Source organism: Oncorhynchus clarkii, unplaced genomic scaffold, assembly GCF_045791955.1.
Source record: "Oncorhynchus clarkii lewisi isolate Uvic-CL-2024 unplaced genomic scaffold, UVic_Ocla_1.0 unplaced_contig_6145_pilon_pilon, whole genome shotgun sequence".
Lineage (NCBI taxonomy): Eukaryota > Metazoa > Chordata > Actinopteri > Salmoniformes > Salmonidae > Oncorhynchus > Oncorhynchus clarkii.
In genome coordinates, this window is record NW_027259803.1 from 1 (window position 1) to 23,098 (window position 23,098).

The window sequence follows — 23,098 nt, forward strand, 5'->3', positions numbered from 1 at the left end:
AACTTTGCACATACACTGCTGCCACCTAGTGGCCAAAATCTAAAATGAAGCTGGGCTGGAATAATACATTATGGCCTTTCTCTTGCATTTCAAACATGATGGTACAAAAAAATACAAAAAAACGGTGGGTTTTTCTTTGTATTATCTTTTACCTGATCTAATGTGTTATATCCTTCTACATTCCTTTCACATTTCCACAAACTTCAACGTGTTTCCTTTCAAATGGTACCAAGAATATGCATATCCTTGTATCAGTGCCTGAGCTACAGGCAGTTAGAAGTGGGTATGTCATTTTAGGCGAAAATTGAAAAAAAGGGTCCAACACTTAAGAGGTTTTTAAGAACAATTTCTTATTTGCAATGACGGTGGGTTAACTGCCTTGTTCACGGACAGAACGACAGACTTTTACCTTGTCAGCTCGGGGATTCAATTGAGCAACCTTTCGGTTACTGGCCCAACGATCTAACCACTAGGCTACCTGCCTCCCAAGTTATCATAACTTCAATTAGCTCAGTTATCATAACTTGTATTAGCTCAGTTATCATAACTTCAATTAGCTCAGTTATCATAACTTGTATTAGCTCAGTTATCATCACTTATATAAAGAGCTCAGTTATCATAACTTGTATTAGCTCAGTTATCATAACTTGTATTAGCTCAGTTGTCATAACTTGTATTAGCTCAGTTATCATAACTTGTATTAGTTCAGTTATCATAACTTGTATTAGCTAAGTTATCATAACTTGTATTAGCTAAGTTATGAGATCTTGTATTAGCTCAGTTATCATAACATGTATTAGCTCAGTTATCATAACTTGTATTAGCTCAGTTATCATAACTTGTATTAGCTCAGTTATCATAACTTGTATTAGCTCAGTTATCATTACTTATATAAAGATGAAAGTCTTATCAAATCAATTATATTGGTAATGAGTTCCATCGTGAAACCCACAGGAACATCCAACCTACAGTAAAGTGGATCGTTCCTAGAGTTTGATTCCTAGCTATGCAAACAGACAGCCTTATATACAGTATACATGTATTATGTTCACCTTGGAAAACACTATTTACATTTTGTCAGGCATCATTTGGTGAAAATAATAACCCAACTATGTGAACAATGAGTCAGTATTTCCACCAGCCAATTACTAATCTCACTCCCAACTTTATAATCACTATTCCCCCCAGACACCTCTACCTGTATCGCGTCTGGTGACCCTCACTACACCACCTTCGACAAGAAGAAGTACAACTTCATGGGGAACTGCAGCTACCTGATGTCAGAGCCCTGTAACCACACGTCAGTGCCTCACTACGAGGTGCATGCTGACAACGAGAACCGCTTCAACAAACCAACCATCTCCTACCTGAAGGCTGTGCATGTGTACGTGCGTGGGGTGAAGATCTCCATCTTGAAGGGAGGCACCGTGCAGGTGAGAGAGAGAGGGATTGATGGAGGGATAGGGTTGGGGTAGAGAGAAAAAGAGATGAGGAAGACGTTTGAAAATGTTTAATCACGTAACAATAGAAAGAAATAGTGATAAAATGCAGAACCCTGCATGTACTCATTCAATATAAAGTAACATACACTGTCAAGAACAGTTTGTCATTGTATTCAATAAATATTTTTTGCCACCGAAGGGAAATTCCTGAGCAGCATTAAATGCATAAAATTCATACAAAACACAGAACAGCTTATAAAGAGGAAGCTAAAAAACATAAAAAATGAAGTGCCTCTCACTAACACGTCTGTGTCCTCTTCTCCTCCTAGTTGGATGGTATCAATGTGAACATCCCACTGACCCCAGCTACAGGCGTGTCTGTTTTGAAGTCTGGTAAACACTACACTGTAGCCATGGACTTTGGTGTGACCGTACGATATGATGGAAACCACTATATGGACATCAAGGTCATCAAGGAGTGAGTCAAAACGGCTTCATACACACACTGAAGACAACACACACACACATACAGAGAAAGAGAGAGAGAGAGAGGGAGAGAGAGAGATAGAGACAAAAAATGGGGTCTATGTAGCTTGGTTTCTCTCCAACAGTTTTGGTGACCCCGACATGATATACCATTAAAATAACCATATAAACACAACATAATTATTGTGATTTTTTAAAAGAAAGTTCTCACATTGTGATACTTTTATTTTATAATGTTGTCATTAATATTCTGGAAAAATGCTTGACTCATCGGTCTATTTGATCCTCTGTATTTAGCTATAAGGACAAGCTGTGTGGACTGTGTGGAGACTACAACGGAAACTCCAACAATGACTTCAGGAAACCCGACGGTTCTCTGACCACCAACCCCAATGACTTTGGACACAGCTGGGTCACAGATCCCAAGTGAGTCATGCCACCAGTTACACACACACACACACATTACACACACACACACACACACATTACACACACACACACACACACACACACACACACACACACACACACACACACACACATACACACACACACACACACACACACACACAGGCAGACATACACTGGCACACACACAAAGGCACTCACTCACACACACCAACACACACACATGACTGATTCACCCTGTCTCTGACTCTAGTTGTAACAAGAAGCCCAACACCACCATCCCAGGCTGTACTGATGATGAACTGGACAGGTATGAGGGCTCTGGCTACTGCGGCATGCTACTGGACAAGAACGGACCGTTCGCTGTCTGTCACCCCAAGGTCAACCCCAATGTGAGTAACTACCGTAATGTGTGGTATATAGTGTCTTACCTAATGTGAGATATTACTGTAATGTACGGTATATAGGGTCATATCATATTTTGTCTTTAAGATTCAACAAAAGTTTGTTGAATGTGTGAAATCTCACACCCAAGAAAAACATTTTTAAATATATAGACATTTTTAGTGCAGAGATTTTTAAATATGCTTAATTCAATTCAAACAACTTTGTCACTTAGTAACCAAACCTCCAAGCTTTGTGTGCAAGTCGAAGACACGCATATGTTTATGTGTGTCTATTTCAGAGTTTCTTCAAGGACTGTCTGTTTGACCTGTGCGAGCTGGATGGTGCTCAACCCATCCTGTGTGAGTCCATCGAGTCGTACGTCAACGACTGTCAGGACCGAGGAGTCACCATCGGAACCTGGAGGAACAGCACCTTCTGCCGTGAGTACAGATCAGTGTTGGGGTCAATTCCATTTCATTCCAGTCATTTCAGAAAGTAAACCAAGTTTTCCCTCACTGAAAAGCATTAAAGAGAATTGGAATTGGTATTTTAAAGTACTTCCTGAATTGAAATGGAATGGACCCCAACCCTGCTACAGATACATGTTATACATAATAATAACAAGGAAGAGACGGATATTGACGATGAAGATGGAAATTGCAGTGATTAATATAATAATAATTATTCATTCACTCACCAAAGACCCTGCTGTTATTAGCACATCAAAGACCAAACAATACACTCTAACAGTACTGTTCCGTATACCAACAACGTCATTATTAAGAGACAGTCATGTTTTAAAGTAGACCTATCTCCTAATGTCTCCTCTTCCCTCCTTCTCTCCAGCTCTGACATGCCCCCCCAACAGTCAGTACGTGCCCTGTGCCGCCCCTTGCCAGCCCACCTGTGCCTCCAGACCCTCCACAGGGTGTGATGCTCCCTGTTCAGAGGGCTGTGTGTGTGACCCTGGTTACGTCCTCAGCGCCGGGAAGTGTGTCAAAGAGAACTCCTGTGGCTGCAAAGGCACCAACGGACAGTACTACGAGGTGAGTGTGTTGTGTGTCGGGTGATGGACTTTGTGTGTGTGACGTGTATGTAACCAACCTGCAACCAACCACTGATGAACTATTGTCTCTCCCTCCAGCCTGGTGAGGAGTGGTACCTGGAGGACTGTAAGCTGAAATGTTATTGTAACGCTCCCTTCGTCACCTGCAATCCCTCTGATTGCCCTCCAATGCACGAGTGTAAGGTCCAGGGAGGAGAGCTGGACTGCTACCCTACAAGTAAGTCCCCTGACATAAACAGTCCGTACAAACACCCACACACACTCAGAATGGTGTTTTGACGTCTGACGTCTTGGATGGTAGGGTAGGTGACCAGGCTGTGACCATATGAGTTGACCAGACAGCACAAACAGATCTGAGACTTGGCTATAATGTCTTTCTCTCTTATGTCTCATGCTGTCTCCCTCTGTCCCTCAGCCCCAACTACAGTCAAACCAACTACTCCCATACCAACTACACCTAAACCAACTACTCCCAAACCTACTACCACAAAACCACCAGGTGATATTAACAGACTGTTCTCATTCTTACGATCAGAATCAGAAACCGCTTTCTGTATTTGCACAAATCAATTACTTGGTAACCCAATAATTCCTGATATTAACCCCTTGTCTCCCTTCCGCCTCACCCCCTTACCCTCTCTTCTTTGCCTCCCCCCATCCTCCTCTCCCTCTCTCCCCCAATAGTGACGTGCCCTCCCAATGCTGAGTATATAGAGTGTGGCCCTGCCTGCATCCCCAGCTGTAAGGAACCCTCCACCAACTGCACTGGCTCCTGTATCAGTGCGTGTTTCTGTAAGCCAGGCTTTGTGTTCAAAGGCAGACGCTGTGTCCCCATAGAAACATGTGGCTGTCTGGAGGGAGGTGACTACTATGAGGTACGAGACCATCTGGGATTGTTAGTCTGTGGTTAAGAATGTACTGTGTGATTGAATATGACACAATATAATGTGATATACAATATTGTGTATATTGTGTATGATGATATACCATACCATTCGATGTGATACACAATATGATACAATATTATACGATACAGTACTTTTACTGTCCAGAATGTCCCTTCACATGGATATTGATAGTGCTCCTCTCAGCACATCACAAATATACTTTAAAAATGACCAGCAACACAAGGAACACACGCATACGTTCACAGAATGCACAAATAAATTACAAAAAATATATATATATTGTCAAAACAACATGTTAATAATTCCTCTCTACCTGTCTCTGTCCTTTTAGCCTGGAGAGATCATCTTTGGTGACGGCTGCTCCAAGCTGTGTCGTTGTGCTGGAAACTACATCTTGGACTGTGTGGACAACTCCTGCTCTCCCACGGAGGAGTGTCGCAACGGAGCCTGCTATCCTAAAGGTACTGTTAGCTGAGTTATAATACATTGTTAGGCAAAGTTATCATAACTTGTATTAGCTCAGTTATCACAACTTGAATTAGCTGAGTTTTTATTTGACCTTTATTTAACTAGGCAAGTCAGTTAAAACTTCTTCAGGATTGGTGGGTTGAGCTAACGTAGGCTAATGCGATTAGCATGAGGTTGTAAGTAACAAGAACATTTCCCAGGACATAGACATATCTGACATTGGCAGAAAGCTTAAATTCTTGTTAATCTAACTGCACTGTCCAATTTACAGTAGCTATTACAGTGAAAGAATACCATGCTATTGTTTGAGTAGAGTGCACAGTTTTGAACATGAAAAGTTTTTCATCAACAAATTAGGCACATTTGGGCAGTCTTGATACAACATTTTGAACAGAAATGCAATGATTCATTGGATCAGTCTGGAACTTTGCACATACACTGCTGCCACCTAGTGGCCAAAATCTAAAATGAAGCTGGGCTGGAATAATACATTATGGCCTTTCTCTTGCATTTCAAACATGATGGTACAAAAAAATACAAAAAAACGGTGGGTTTTTCTTTGTATTATCTTTTACCTGATCTAATGTGTTATATCCTTCTACATTCCTTTCACATTTCCACAAACTTCAACGTGTTTCCTTTCAAATGGTACCAAGAATATGCATATCCTTGTATCAGTGCCTGAGCTACAGGCAGTTAGAAGTGGGTATGTCATTTTAGGCGAAAATTGAAAAAAAGGGTCCAACACTTAAGAGGTTTTTAAGAACAATTTCTTATTTGCAATGACGGTGGGTTAACTGCCTTGTTCACGGACAGAACGACAGACTTTTACCTTGTCAGCTCGGGGATTCAATTGAGCAACCTTTCGGTTACTGGCCCAACGATCTAACCACTAGGCTACCTGCCTCCCAAGTTATCATAACTTCAATTAGCTCAGTTATCATAACTTGTATTAGCTCAGTTATCATAACTTCAATTAGCTCAGTTATCATAACTTGTATTAGCTCAGTTATCATCACTTATATAAAGAGCTCAGTTATCATAACTTGTATTAGCTCAGTTATCATAACTTGTATTAGCTCAGTTGTCATAACTTGTATTAGCTCAGTTATCATAACTTGTATTAGTTCAGTTATCATAACTTGTATTAGCTAAGTTATCATAACTTGTATTAGCTAAGTTATGAGATCTTGTATTAGCTCAGTTATCATAAAATGTATTAGCTCAGTTATCATAACTTGTATTAGCTCAGTTATCATAACTTGTATTAGCTCAGTTATCATAACTTGTATTAGCTCAGTTATCATTACTTATATAAAGATGAAAGTCTTATCAAATCAATTATATTGGTAATGAGTTCCATCGTGAAACCCACAGGAACATCCAACCTACAGTAAAGTGGATCGTTCCTAGAGTTTGATTCCTAGCTATGCAAACAGACAGCCTTATATACAGTATACATGTATTATGTTCACCTTGGAAAACACTATTTACATTTTGTCAGGCATCATTTGGTGAAAATAATAACCCAACTATGTGAACAATGAGTCAGTATTTCCACCAGCCAATTACTAATCTCACTCCCAACTTTATAATCACTATTCCCCCCAGACACCTCTACCTGTATCGCGTCTGGTGACCCTCACTACACCACCTTCGACAAGAAGAAGTACAACTTCATGGGGAACTGCAGCTACCTGATGTCAGAGCCCTGTAACCACACGTCAGTGCCTCACTACGAGGTGCATGCTGACAACGAGAACCGCTTCAACAAACCAACCATCTCCTACCTGAAGGCTGTGCATGTGTACGTGCGTGGGGTGAAGATCTCCATCTTGAAGGGAGGCACCGTGCAGGTGAGAGAGAGAGGGATTGATGGAGGGATAGGGTTGGGGTAGAGAAAAAGAGATGAGGAAGACGTTTGAAAATGTTTAATCACGTAACAATAGAAAGAAATAGTGATAAAATGCAGAGCCCTGCATGTACTCATTCAATATAAAGTAACATACACTGTCAAGAACAGTTTGTCATTGTATTCAATAAATATTTTTTGCCACCGAAGGGAAATTCCTGAGCAGCATTAAATGCATAAAATTCATACAAAACACAGAACAGCTTATAAAGAGGAAGCTAAAAAACATAAAAAATGAAGTGCCCCTCACTAACACGTCTGTGTCCTCTTCTCCTCCTAGTTGGATGGTATCAATGTGAACATCCCACTGACCCCAGCTACAGGCGTGTCTGTTTTGAAGTCTGGTAAACACTACACTGTAGCCATGGACTTTGGTGTGACCGTACGATATGACGGAAACCACTATATGGACATCAAGGTCATCAAGGAGTGAGTCAAAACTGCTTCATACACACACTGAAGACAACACACACACATACAGAGAGAGAGACCAAAAATGGGGTCTATGCAGCTTGGTTTCTCTCCTACAGTTTTGGTGACCCCGACATGATATACCATTAAAATAACCATATAAACACAACGTAAAATAAAAACCAAGTAGATAGTTCTCACATTGTGATACTTTTATTTTATAATGTTGTCATTAATTAATATTGTAGTAGAAAAAATGCTTGACTCATCGGTCTATTTGATCCTCTGTATTTAGCTATAAGGACAAGCTGTGTGGACTGTGTGGAGACTACAACGGAAACTCCAACGATGACTTCAGGAAACCCGACGGTTCTCTGACCACCAACCCCAATGACTTTGGACACAGCTGGGTCACAGATCCCAAGTGAGTCATGCCACCAGTTACACACACACACACACATTACACACACACACACACACACACATTACACACACACACACACACACACACACACACACACACACACACACACACACACACACACACATTACACACATAACAGATACACAGGCACACACACAAAGGCACTCACACACACACACCAACACACAAACAAGACTTATTCACCCTTTCTCTGACTCCAGTTGTAACAAGAAGCCCAACACCACCATCCCAGGCTGTACTGATGATGAACTGGACAGGTATGAGAGCTCTGGCTACTGCGGCATGCTACTGGACAAGAACGGACCGTTCGCTGTCTGTCACCCCTAGGTCAACCCCAATGTGAGTAACTACCGTAATGTGTGGTATATAGTGTCTTACCTAATGTGAGATATTACTGTAATGTACGGTATATAGGGTCATATCATATTTTGTCTTTAAGATTCAACAAAAGTTTGTTTAATGTGTGAAATCTCACAACCAAGAAAACATTTTGAAAATATATAGACATTTTTAGTGCAGAGATTTTGAAATACGCTTAATTCAATTCAAACAACTTTGTCACTGAAGTAACCAAACCTCCAAGCTTTGTGTGCAAGTCGAAGACACGCATATGTTTATGTGTGTCTATTTCAGAGTTTCTTCAAGGACTGTCTGTTTGACCTGTGCGAGCTGGATGGTGCTCAACCCATCCTGTGTGAGTCCATCGAGTCGTACGTCAACGACTGTCAGGACCGAGGAGTCACCATCGGAACCTGGAGGAACAGCACCTTCTGCCGTGAGTACAGATCAGTGTTGGGGTCAATTCCATTTCATTCCAGTCATTTCAGAAAGTAAACCAAATTCTCATTCCAAGTTTTCCCTCACTGAAAAGCATTAAAGAGAATTGGAATTGGTATTTTCAAGTACTTCCTGAATTGAAATGGAATGGACCCCAACCCTGCTACAGATACATGTTATACATAATAATAACAAGGAAGAGACGGATATTGACGATGAAGATGGAAATTGCAGTGATTAATATAATAATAATTATTCATTCACTCACCAAAGACCCTGCTGTTATTAGCACATCAAAGACCAAACAATACACTCTAACAGTACTGTTCCGTATAACCAACAACGTCATTATTAAGAGACAGTCATGTTTTAAAGTAGACCTATCTCCTAATGTCTCCTCTTCCCTCCTTCTCTCCAGCTCTGACATGCCCCCCCAACAGTCAGTACGTGCCCTGTGCCGCCCCTTGCCAGCCCACCTGTGCCTCCAGACCCTCCACAGGGTGTGATGCTCCCTGTTCAGAGGGCTGTGTGTGTGACCCTGGTTACGTCCTCAGCGCCGGGAAGTGTGTCAAAGAGAACTCCTGTGGCTGCAAAGGCACCAACGGACAGTACTACGAGGTGAGTGTGTTGTGTGTCGGGTGATGGACTTTGTGTGTGTGACGTGTATGTAACCAACCTGCAACCAACCACTGATGAACTATTGTCTTTCCCTCCATCTCTCCTCCTTCCCTCCCTCCCTCCAGCCTGGTGAGGAGTGGTACCTGGAGGACTGTAAGCTGAAATGTTATTGTAACGCTCCCTTCGTCACCTGCAATCCCTCTGATTGCCCTCCAATGCACGAGTGTAAGGTCCAGGGAGGAGAGCTGGACTGCTACCCTACAAGTAAGTTCCCTGACATAAACAGTCCGTACAAACACCCACACACACTCAGAATGGTGTTTTGACGTCTGACGTCTTGGATGGTAGGGTAGGTGACCAGGCTGTGACCATATGAGTTGACCAGACAGCACAAACAGATCTGAGACTTGGCTATAATGTCTTTCTCTCTTATGTCTCATGCTGTCTCCCTCTGTCCCTCAGCCCCAACTACAGTCAAACCAACTACTCCCATACCAACTACACCTAAACCAACTACTCCCAAACCTACTACCACAAAACCACCAGGTGATATTAACAGCCAATGTTCTCATTCTTACGATCAGAATCAGAAACCGCTTTCTGTATTTGCACAAATCAATTACTTGGTAACCCAATAATTCCTGATATTAACCCCTTGTCTCCCTTCCGCCTCACCCCCTTACCCTCTCTTCTTTGCCTCCCCCCATCCTCCTCTCCCTCTCTCCCCCAATAGTGACGTGCCCTCCCAATGCTGAGTATATAGAGTGTGGCCCTGCCTGCATCCCCAGCTGTAAGGAACCCTCCACCAACTGCACTGGCTCCTGTATCAGTGCGTGTTTCTGTAAGCCAGGCTTTGTGTTCAAAGGCAGACGCTGTGTCCCCATAGAAACATGTGGCTGTCTGGAGGGAGGTGACTACTATGAGGTACGAGACCATCTGGGATTGTTAGTCTGTGGTTAAGAATGTACTGTGTGATTGAATATGACACAATATAATGTGATATACAATATTGTGTATATTGTGTATGATGATATACCATACCATTCGATGTGATACACAATATGATACAATATTATACGATACAGTACTTTTACTGTCCAGAATGTCCCTTCACATGGATATTGATAGTGCTCCTCTCAGCACATCACAAATATACTTTAAAAATGACCAGCAACACAAGGAACACACGCATACGTTCACAGAATGCACAAATAAATTACAAAAAATATATATATATTGTCAAAACAACATGTTAATAATTCCTCTCTACCTGTCTCTGTCCTTTTAGCCAGGAGAGATCATCTTTGGTGACGGCTGCTCCAAGCTGTGTCGTTGTGCTGGAAACTACATCTTGGACTGTGTGGACAACTCCTGCTCTCCCACGGAGGAGTGTCGCAACGGAGCCTGCTATCCTAAAGGTACTGTTAGCTGAGTTATAATACATTGTTAGGCAAAGTTATCATAACTTGTATTAGCTCAGTTATCACAACTTGAATTAGCTGAGTTTTTATTTGACCTTTATTTAACTAGGCAAGTCAGTTAAAACTTCTTCAGGATTGGTGGGTTGAGCTAACGTAGGCTAATGCGATTAGCATGAGGTTGTAAGTAACAAGAACATTTCCCAGGACATAGACATATCTGACATTGGCAGAAAGCTTAAATTCTTGTTAATCTAACTGCACTGTCCAATTTACAGTAGCTATTACAGTGAAAGAATACCATGCTATTGTTTGAGTAGAGTGCACAGTTTTGAACATGAAAAGTTTTTCATCAACAAATTAGGCACATTTGGGCAGTCTTGATACAACATTTTGAACAGAAATGCAATGATTCATTGGATCAGTCTGGAACTTTGCACATACACTGCTGCCACCTAGTGGCCAAAATCTAAAATGAAGCTGGGCTGGAATAATACATTATGGCCTTTCTCTTGCATTTCAAACATGATGGTACAAAAAAATACAAAAAAACGGTGGGTTTTTCTTTGTATTATCTTTTACCTGATCTAATGTGTTATATCCTTCTACATTCCTTTCACATTTCCACAAACTTCAACGTGTTTCCTTTCAAATGGTACCAAGAATATGCATATCCTTGTATCAGTGCCTGAGCTACAGGCAGTTAGAAGTGGGTATGTCATTTTAGGCGAAAATTGAAAAAAAGGGTCCAACACTTAAGAGGTTTTTAAGAACAATTTCTTATTTGCAATGACGGCGGGTTAACTGCCTTGTTCACGGACAGAACGACAGACTTTTACCTTGTCAGCTCGGGGATTCAATTGAGCAACCTTTCGGTTACTGGCCCAACGATCAAACCACTAGGCTACCTGCCGCCAAAGTTATCATAACTTCAATTAGCTCAGTTATCATAACTTGTATTAGCTCAGTTATCATAACTTGTATTAGCTCAGTTGTCATAACTTGTATTAGCTCAGTTATCATAACTTGTATTAGCTCAGTTATCATAACTTCAATTAGCTCAGTTATCATAACTTGTATTAGCTCAGTTGTCATAACTTGTATTTGTTCAGTTATCATAACTTGTATTAGTTCAGTTATCATAACTTGTATTAGCTAAGTTATGAGATCTTGTATTAGCTCAGTTATCATAACATGTATTAGCTCAGTTATCATAACATGTATTAGCTCAGTTATCATAACTTGTATTAGCTCAGTTATCATCACTTATATAAAGATGAAAGTCTTATCAAATCAATTATATTGGTAATGAGTTCCATCGTGAAACCCACAGGAACATCCAACCTACAGTAAAGTGGATCGTTCCTAGAGTTTGATTCCTAGCTATGCAAACAGACAGCCTTATATACAGTATACATGCATTATGTTCAGCTTGGAAAACACTATTTACATTTTGTCAGGCATCATTTGGTGAAAATAATAACCCAACTATGTGAACAATGAGTCAGTATTTCCACCAGCCAATTACTAATCTCACTCCCAACTTTATAATCACTATTCCCCCCAGACACCTCTACCTGTATCGCGTCTGGTGACCCTCACTACACCACCTTCGACAAGAAGAAGTACAACTTCATGGGGAACTGCAGCTACCTGATGTCAGAGCCCTGTAACCACACGTCAGTGCCTCACTACGAGGTGCATGCTGACAACGAGAACCGCTTCAACAAACCAACCATCTCCTACCTGAAGGCTGTGCATGTGTACGTGCGTGGGGTGAAGATCTCCATCTTGAAGGGAGGCACCGTGCAGGTGAGAGAGAGGGATTGATGGAGGGATAGGGTTGGGGTAGAGAGAAAAAGAGATGAGGAAGACGTTTGAAAATGTTTAATAACGTAACAATAGAAAGAAAGTGATAAAATGCAGAGCCCTGCATGTACTCATTCAATATAAAGTAACATACACTGTCAAGAACAGTTTGTCATTGTATTCAATAAATATTTTTTGCCACCGAAGGGAAATTCCTGAGCAGCATTAAATGCATAAAATTCATACAAAACACAGAACAGCTGATAAAGAGGAAGCTAAAAAACATAAAAAATGAAGTGCCCCTCACTAACACGTCTGTGTCCTCTTCTCCTCCTAGTTGGATGGTATCAATGTGAACATCCCACTGACCCCAGCTACAGGCGTGTCTGTTTTGAAGTCTGGTAAACACTACACTGTAGCCATGGACTTTGGTGTGACAGTACGATATGACGGAAACCACTATATGGACATCAAGGTCATCAAGGAGTGAGTCAAAACTGCTTCATACACACACTGAAGACAACACACACACACATACAGAGAGAGAGACCAAAAATGGGGTCTATGCAGCTTGGTTTCTCTCCTACAGTTTTGGTGACCCCGACATGATATACCATTAAAATAACCATATAAACACAACGTAAAATAAAAACCAAGTAGATAGTTCTCACATTGTGATACTTTTATTTTATAATGTTGTCATTAATTAATATTGTAGTAGAAAAAATGCTTGACTCATCGGTCTATTTGATCCTCTGTATTTAGCTATAAGGACAAGCTGTGTGGACTGTGTGGAGACTACAACGGAAACTCCAACGATGACTTCAGGAAACCCGACGGTTCTCTGACCACCAACCCCAATGACTTTGGACACAGCTGGGTCACAGATCCCAAGTGAGTCATGCCACCAGTCACACACACACACACACACACACACACACACACACACACACACACACACACACACACACACACACACACACACACACATTACACACATAACAGATACACAGGCACACACACAAAGGCACTCACACACACACACACACACACACACACACACATTACACACATAACAGATACACAGGCACACACACAAAGGCACTCACACACACACACCAACACACAAACAAGACTTATTCACCCTTTCTCTGACTCCAGTTGTAACAAGAAGCCCAACACCACCATCCCAGGCTGTACTGATGATGAACTGGACAGGTATGAGAGCTCTGGCTACTGCGGCATGCTACTGGACAAGAACGGACCGTTCGCTGTCTGTCACCCCAAGGTCAACCCCAATGTGAGTAACTACCGTAATGTGTGGTACATAGTGTCTTACCTAATGTGAGATATTACTGTAATGTACGGTATATAGGGTCATATCATATTTTGTCTTTAAGATTCAACAAAAGTTTGTTTAATGTGTGAAATCTCACAACCAAGAAAACATTTTGAAAATATATAGACATTTTTAGTGCAGAGATTTTGAAATACGCTTAATTCAATTCAAACAACTTTGTCACTGAAGTAACCAAACCTCCAAGCTTTGTGTGCAAGTCGAAGACACGCATATGTTTATGTGTGTCTATTTCAGAGTTTCTTCAAGGACTGTCTGTTTGACCTGTGCGAGCTGGATGGTGCTCAACCCATCCTGTGTGAGTCCATCGAGTCGTACGTCAACGACTGTCAGGACCGAGGAGTCACCATCGGAACCTGGAGGAACAGCACCTTCTGCCGTGAGTACAGATCAGTGTTGGGGTCAATTCCATTTCATTCCAGTCATTTCAGAAAGTAAACCAAATTCTCATTCCAAGTTTTCCCTCACTGAAAAGCATTAAAGAGAATTGGAATTGGTATTTTAAAGTACTTCCTGAATTGAAATGGAATGGACCCCAACCCTGCTACAGATACATGTTATACATAATAATAACAAGGAAGAGACGGATATTGACGATGAAGATGGAAATTGCAGTGATTAATATAATAATAATTATTCATTCACTCACCAAAGACCCTGCTGTTATTAGCACATCAAAGACCAAACAATACACTCTAACAGTACTGTTCCGTATAACCAACAACGTCATTATTAAGAGACAGTCATGTTTTAAAGTAGACCTATCTCCTAATGTCTCCTCTTCCCTCCTTCTCTCCAGCTCTGACATGCCCCCCCAACAGTCAGTATGTGCCCTGTGCCGCCCCTTGCCAGCCCACCTGTGCCTCCAGACCCTCCACAGGGTGTGATGCTCCCTGTTCAGAGGGCTGTGTGTGTGACCCTGGTTACGTCCTCAGCGCCGGGAAGTGTGTCAAAGAGAACTCCTGTGGCTGCAAAGGCACCAACGGACAGTACTACGAGGTGAGTGTGTTGTGTGTCGGGTGATGGACTTTGTGTGTGTGACGTGTATGTAACCAACCTGCAACCAACCACTGATGAACTATTGTCTCTCCCTCCATCTCTCCTCCTTCCCTCCCTCCCTCCAGCCTGGTGAGGAGTGGTACCTGGAGGACTGTAAGCTGAAATGTTATTGTAACGCTCCCTTCGTCACCTGCAATCCCTCTGATTGCCCTCCAATGCACGAGTGTAAGGTCCAGGGAGGAGAGCTGGACTGCTACCCTACAAGTAAGTCCCCTGACATAAACAGTCCGTACAAACACCCACACACACTCAGAATGGTGTTTTGACGTCTGACGTCTTGGATGGTAGGGTAGGTGACCAGGCTGTGACCATATGAGTTGACCAGACAGCACAAACAGATCTGAGACTTGGCTATAATGTCTTTCTCTCTTATGTCTCATGCTGTCTCCCTCTGTCCCTCAGCCCCAACTACAGTCAAACCAACTACTCCCATACCAACTACACCTAAACCAACTACTCCCAAACCTACTACCACAAAACCACCAGGTGATATTAACAGACTGTTCTCATTCTTACGATCAGAATCAGAAACCGCTTTCTGTATTTGCACAAATCAATTACTTGGTAACCCAATAATTCCTGATATTAACCCCTTGTCTCCCTTCCGCCTCACCCCATTACCCTCTCTTCTTTGCCTCCCCCCATCCTCCTCTCCCTCTCTCCCCCAATAGTGACGTGCCCTCCCAATGCTGAGTATATAGAGTGTGGCCCTGCCTGCATCCCCAGCTGTAAGGAACCCTCCACCAACTGCACTGGCTCCTGTATCAGTGCGTGTTTCTGTAAGCCAGGCTTTGTGTTCAAAGGCAGACGCTGTGTCCCCATAGAAACATGTGGCTGTCTGGAGGGAGGTGACTACTATGAGGTACGAGACCATCTGGGATTGTTAGTCTGTGGTTAAGAATGTACTGTGTGATTGAATATGACACAATATAATGTGATATACAATATTGTGTATATTGTGTATGATGATATACCATACCATTCGATGTGATACACAATATGATACAATATTATACGATACAGTACTTTTACTGTCCAGAATGTCCCTTCACATGGATATTGATAGTGCTCCTCTCAGCACATCACAAATATACTTTAAAAATGACCAGCAACACAAGGAACACACGCATACGTTCACAGAATGCACAAATAAATTACAAAAAATATATATATATTGTCAAAACAACATGTTAATAATTCCTCTCTACCTGTCTCTGTCCTTTTAGCCTGGAGAGATCATCTTTGGTGACGGCTGCTCCAAGCTGTGTCGTTGTGCTGGAAACTACATCTTGGACTGTGTGGACAACTCCTGCTCTCCCACGGAGGAGTGTCGCAACGGAGCCTGCTATCCTAAAGGTACTGTTAGCTGAGTTATAATACATTGTTAGGCAAAGTTATCATAACTTGTATTAGCTCAGTTATCACAACTTGAATTAGCTGAGTTTTTATTTGACCTTTATTTAACTAGGCAAGTCAGTTAAAACTTCTTCAGGATTGGTGGGTTGAGCTAACGTAGGCTAATGCGATTAGCATGAGGTTGTAAGTAACAAGAACATTTCCCAGGACATAGACATATCTGACATTGGCAGAAAGCTTAAATTCTTGTTAATCTAACTGCACTGTCCAATTTACAGTAGCTATTACAGTGAAAGAATACCATGCTATTGTTTGAGTAGAGTGCACAGTTTTGAACATGAAAAGTTTTTCATCAACAAATTAGGCACATTTGGGCAGTCTTGATACAACATTTTGAACAGAAATGCAATGATTCATTGGATCAGTCTGGAACTTTGCACATACACTGCTGCCACCTAGTGGCCAAAATCTAAAATGAAGCTGGGCTGGAATAATACATTATGGCCTTTCTCTTGCATTTCAAACATGATGGTACAAAAAAATACAAAAAAACGGTGGGTTTTTCTTTGTATTATCTTTTACCTGATCTAATGTGTTATATCCTTCTACATTCCTTTCACATTTCCACAAACTTCAACGTGTTTCCTTTCAAATGGTACCAAGAATATGCATATCCTTGTATCAGTGCCTGAGCTACAGGCAGTTAGAAGTGGGTATGTCATTTTAGGCGAAAATTGAAAAAAAGGGTCCAACACTTAAGAGGTTTTTAAGAACAATTTCTTATTTGCAATGACGGTGGGTTAACTGCCTTGTTCACGGACAGAACGACAGACTTTTACCTTGTCAGCTCGGGGATTCAATTGAGCAACCTTTCGGTTACTGGCCCAACGATCTAACCACTAGGCTACCTGCCTCCCAAGTTATCATAACTTCAATTAGCTCAGTTATCATAACTTGTATTAGCTCAGTTATCATAACTTCAATTAGCTCAGTTATCATAACTTGTATTAGCTCAGTTATCATAACTTGTATTAGTTCAGTTATCATAACTTGTATTAGCTCAGTTGTCATAACTTGTATTAGCTCAGTTATCATAACTTGTATTAGCTCAGTTATCATAACTTCAATTAGCTCAGTTATCATAACTTGTATTAGTTCAGTTATCATAACTTCAATTAGCTCAGTTATCATAACTTCAATTAGCTCAGTTATCATAACTTGTATTAGCTCAGTTATCATAACTTGTATTAGCTCAGTTGTCATAACTTGTATTAGCTCAGTTATCATAACTTGTATTAGTTCAGTTATCATAACTTGTATTAGCTCAGTTATCATAACTTGTATTAGCTAAGTTATGAGATCTTGTATTAGCTCAGTTATCATAACTTGTATTAGTTCAGTTATCATAACTTGTATTAGCTAAGTTATGAGATCTTGTATTAGCTCAGTTATCATAACTTGTATTAGCTCAGTTATCATAACTTGTATTAGCTCAGTTATCATCACTTATATAAAGATGAAAGTCTTATCAAATCAATTATATTGGTAATGAGTTCCATCGTGAAACCCACAGGAACATCCAACCTACAGTAAAGTGGATCGTTCCTAGAGTTTGATTCCTAGCTATGCAAACAGACAGCCTTATATACAGTATACATGTATTATGTTCAGCTTGGAAAACACTATTTACATTTTGTCAGGCATCATTTGGTAAAAATAATAACCCAACTATGTGAACAATGAGTCAGTATTTCCACCAGCCAATTACTAATCTCACTCCCAACTTTATAATCACTATTCCCCCCAGACACCTCTACCTGTATCGCGTCTGGTGACCCTCACTACACCACCTTCGACAAGAAGAAGTACAACTTCATGGGGAACTGCAGCTACCTGATGTCAGAGCCCTGTAACCACACGTCAGTGCCTCACTACGAGGTGCATGCTGACAACGAGAACCGCTTCAACAAACCAACCATCTCCTACCTGAAGGCTGTGCATGTGTACGTGCGTGGGGTGAAGATCTCCATCTTGAAGGGAGGCACCGTGCAGGTGAGAGAGAGAGGGATTGATGGAGGGATAGGGTTGGGGTAGAGAGAAAAAGAGATGAGGAAGACGTTTGAAAATGTTTAATCACGTAACAATAGAAAGAAATAGTGATAAAATGCAGAGCCCTGCATGTACTCATTCAATATAAAGTAACATACACTGTCAAGAACAGTTTGTCATTGTATTCAATAAATATTTTTTGCCACCGAAGGGAAATTCCTGAGCAGCATTAAATGCATAAAATTCATACAAAACACAGAACAGCTTATAAAGAGGAAGCTAAAAAACATAAAAAATGAAGTGCCCCTCACTAACACGTCTGTGTCCTCTTCTCCTCCTAGTTGGATGGTATCAATGTGAACATCCCACTGACCCCAGCTACAGGCGTGTCTGTTTTGAAGTCTGGTAAACACTACACTGTAGCCATGGACTTTGGTGTGACCGTACGATATGACGGAAACCACTATATGGACATCAAGGTCATCAAGGAGTGAGTCAAAACTGCTTCATACACACACTGAAGACAACACACACACACATACAGAGAGAGAGACCAAAAATGGGGTCTATGCAGCTTGGTTTCTCTCCTACAGTTTTGGTGACCCCGACATGATATACCATTAAAATAACCATATAAACACAACGTAAAATAAAAACCAAGTAGATAGTTCTCACATTGTGATACTTTTATTTTATAATGTTGTCATTAATTATATTGTAGTAGAAAAAATGCTTGACTCATCGGTCTATTTGATCCTCTGTATTTAGCTATAAGGACAAGCTGTGTGGACTGTGTGGAGACTACAACGGAAACTCCAACGATGACTTCAGGAAACCCGACGGTTCTCTGACCACCAACCCCAATGACTTTGGACACAGCTGGGTCACAGATCCCAAGTGAGTCATGCCACCAGTTACACACACACACACACATTACACACACACACACACACACACACACACACACACACACACACACACACACACACACACACACACACACACACACATTACACACATAACAGATACACAGGCACACACACAAAGGCACTCACACACACACACCAACACACAAACAAGACTGATTCACCCTGTCTCTGACTCCAGTTGTAACAAGAAGCCCAACACCACCATCCCAGGCTGTACTGATGATGAACTGGACAGGTATGAGAGCTCTGGCTACTGCGGCATGCTACTGGACAAGAACGGACCGTTCGCTGTCTGTCACCCCAAGGTCAACCCCAATGTGAGTAACTACCGTAATGTGTGGTATATAGTGTCTTACCTAATGTCAGATATTACTGTAATGTACGGTATATAGGGTCATATCATATTTTGTCTTTAAGATTCAACAAAAGTTTGTTTAATGTGTGAAATCTCACAACCAAGAAAACATTTTGAAAATATATAGACATTTTTAGTGCAGAGATTTTGAAATACGCTTAATTCAATTCAAACAACTTTGTCACTGAAGTAACCAAACTTCAAAGCTTTGTGTGCAAGTCGAAGACACGCATATGTTTATGTGTGTCTATTTCAGAGTTTCTTCAAGGACTGTCTGTTTGACCTGTGCGAGCTGGATGGTGCTCAACCCATCCTGTGTGAGTCCATCGAGTCGTACGTCAACGACTGTCAGGACCGAGGAGTCACCATCGGAACCTGGAGGAACAGCACCTTCTGCCGTGAGTACAGATCAGTGTTGGGGTCAATTCCATTTCATTCCAGTCATTTCAGAAAGTAAACCAAATTCTCACCAAGTTTTCCCTCACTGAAAAGCATTAAAGAGAATTGGAATTGGTATTTTCAAGTACTTCCTGAATTGAAATGGAATGGACCCCAACCCTGCTACAGATACATGTTATACATAATAATAACAAGGAAGAGACGGATATTGACAATTAAGATGGAAATTGCAGTGATTAATATAATAATAATTATTCATTCACTCACCAAAGACCCTGCTGTTATTAGCACATCAAAGACCAAACAATACACTCTAACAGTACTGTTCCGTATAACCAACAACGTCATTATTAAGAGACAGTCATGTTTTAAAGTAGACCTATCTCCTAATGTCTCCTCTTCCCTCCTTCTCTCCAGCTCTGACATGCCCCCCCAACAGTCAGTACGTGCCCTGTGCCGCCCCTTGCCAGCCCACCTGTGCCTCCAGACCCTCCACAGGGTGTGATGCTCCCTGTTCAGAGGGCTGTGTGTGTGACCCTGGTTACGTCCTCAGCGCCGGGAAGTGTGTCAAAGAGAACTCCTGTGGCTGCAAAGGCACCAACGGACAGTACTACGAGGTGAGTGTGTTGTGTGTCGGGTGATGGACTTTGTGTGTGTGACGTGTATGTAACCAACCTGCAACCAACCACTGATGAACTATTGTCTCTCCCTCCATCTCTCCTCTTTCCCTCCCTCCCTCCAGCCTGGTGAGGAGTGGTACCTGGAGGACTGTAAGCTGAAATGTTATTGTAACGCTCCCTTCGTCACCTGCAATCCCTCTGATTGCCCTCCAATGCACGAGTGTAAGGTCCAGGGAGGAGAGCTGGACTGCTACCCTACAAGTAAGTCACCTGACATAAACAGTCCGTACAAACACCCACACACACTCAGAATGGTGTTTTGACGTCTGACGTCTTGGATGGTAGGGTAGATGACCAGGCTGTGACCATATGAGTTGACCAGACAGCACAAACAGATCTGAGACTTGGCTATAATGTCTTTTCTCTTATGTCTCATGCTGTCTCCCTCTGTCCCTCAGCCCCAACTACAGTCAAACCAACTACTCCCATACCAACTACACCTAAACCAACTACTCCCAAACCTACTACCACAAAACCACCAGGTGATATTAACAGACTGTTCTCATTCTTACGATCAGAATCAGAAACCGCTTTCTGTATTTGCACAAATCAATTACTTGGTAACCCAATAATTCCTGATATTAACCCCTTGTCTCCCTTCCGCCTCACCCCCTTACCCTCTCTTCTTGCCTCCCCCCATCCTCCTCTCCCTCTCTCCCCCAATAGTGACGTGCCCTCCCAATGCTGAGTATATAGAGTGTGGCCCTGCCTGCATCCCCAGCTGTAAGGAACCCTCCACCAACTGCACTGGCTCCTGTATCAGTGCGTGTTTCTGTAAGCCAGGCTTTGTGTTCAAAGGCAGACGCTGTGTCCCCATAGAAACATGTGGCTGTCTGGAGGGAGGTGACTACTATGAGGTACGAGACCATCTGGGATTGTTAGTCTGTGGTTAAGAATGTACTGTGTGATTGAATATGACACAATATAATGTGATATACAATATTGTGTATATTGTGTATGATGATATACCATACCATTCGATGTGATACACAATATGATACAATATTATACGATACAGTACTTTTACTGTCCAGAATGTCCCTTCACATGGATATTGATAGTGCTCCTCTCAGCACATCACAAATATACTTTAAAAATGACCAGCAACACAAGGAACACACGCATACGTTCACAGAATGCACAAATAAATTACAAAAAATATATATATATTGTCAAAACAACATGTTAATAATTCCTCTCTACCTGTCTCTGTCCTTTTAGCCAGGAGAGATCATCTTTGGTGACGGCTGCTCCAAGCTGTGTCGTTGTGCTGGAAACTACATCTTGGACTGTGTGGACAACTCCTGCTCTCCCACGGAGGAGTGTCGCAACGGAGCCTGCTATCCTAAAGGTACTGTTAGCTGAGTTATAATACATTGTTAGGCAAAGTTATCATAACTTGTATTAGCTCAGTTATCACAACTTGAATTAGCTGAGTTTTTATTTGACCTTTATTTAACTAGGCAAGTCAGTTAAAACTTCTTCAGGATTGGTGGGTTGAGCTAACGTAGGCTAATGCGATTAGCATGAGGTTGTAAGTAACAAGAACATTTCCCAGGACATAGACATATCTGACATTGGCAGAAAGCTTAAATTCTTGTTAATCTAACTGCACTGTCCAATTTACAGTAGCTATTACAGTGAAAGAATACCATGCTATTGTTTGAGTAGAGTGCACAGTTTTGAACATGAAAAGTTTTTCATCAACAAATTAGGCACATTTGGGCAGTCTTGATACAACATTTTGAACAGAAATGCAATGATTCATTGGATCAGTCTGGAACTTTGCACATACACTGCTGCCACCTAGTGGCCAAAATCTAAAATGAAGCTGGGCTGGAATAATACATTATGGCCTTTCTCTTGCATTTCAAACATGATGGTACAAAAAAATACAAAAAACTGGTGGGTTTTTCTTTGTATTATCTTTTACCTGATCTAATGTGTTATATCCTTCTACATTCCTTTCACATTTCCACAAACTTCAACGTGTTTCCTTTCAAATGGTACCAAGAATATGCATATCCTTGTATCAGTGCCTGAGCTACAGGCAGTTAGAAGTGGGTATGTCATTTTAGGCGAAAATTGTAAAAAAGGGTCCAACACTTAAGAGGTTTTTAAGAACAATTTCTTATTTGCAATGACGGCGGGTTAACTGCCTTGTTCACGGACAGAACGACAGACTTTTATCTTGTCAGCTCGGGGATTCAGTTGAGCAACCTTTCGGTTACTGTCCCAACGATCTAACCACTAGGCTACCTGCCTCCCAAGTTATCATAACTTCAATTAGCTCAGTTATCATAACTTGTATTAGCTCAGTTATCATAACTTGTATTAGCTCAGTTATCATAACTTCAAA

The 23,098-nt window shown here is 41.5% G+C and overlaps 1 protein-coding gene across 1 annotated transcript; it reads left to right on the forward strand.

Annotated features, from left to right (window-relative positions):
• Positions 1 to 1,188: 1,188 nt before the first annotated feature.
• Positions 1,189 to 22,090, forward strand: LOC139400866 (IgGFc-binding protein-like; the record flags this gene model as incomplete). The annotated part of the gene is given in 37 exon segments (XM_071145454.1): positions 1,189 to 1,433; positions 1,772 to 1,920; positions 2,226 to 2,354; positions 2,590 to 2,728; positions 3,022 to 3,163; positions 3,570 to 3,769; positions 3,868 to 4,006; positions 4,205 to 4,288; positions 4,474 to 4,664; positions 5,029 to 5,158; positions 6,777 to 7,021; positions 7,358 to 7,506; positions 7,784 to 7,912; positions 8,134 to 8,272; positions 8,567 to 8,708; positions 9,129 to 9,328; positions 9,454 to 9,592; positions 12,314 to 12,558; positions 12,893 to 13,041; positions 13,321 to 13,449; positions 13,717 to 13,855; positions 14,150 to 14,291; positions 14,712 to 14,911; positions 15,037 to 15,175; positions 15,374 to 15,457; positions 15,643 to 15,833; positions 16,198 to 16,327; positions 18,135 to 18,379; positions 18,718 to 18,866; positions 19,145 to 19,273; positions 19,484 to 19,622; positions 19,917 to 20,058; positions 20,477 to 20,676; positions 20,802 to 20,940; positions 21,138 to 21,221; positions 21,406 to 21,596; positions 21,961 to 22,090. Coding segments are annotated over 37 exon segments (5,787 nt in total), but the record flags the coding sequence as incomplete, so codon positions are not given.
• Between the last annotated feature and the right edge of the window lie 1,008 nt (positions 22,091 to 23,098).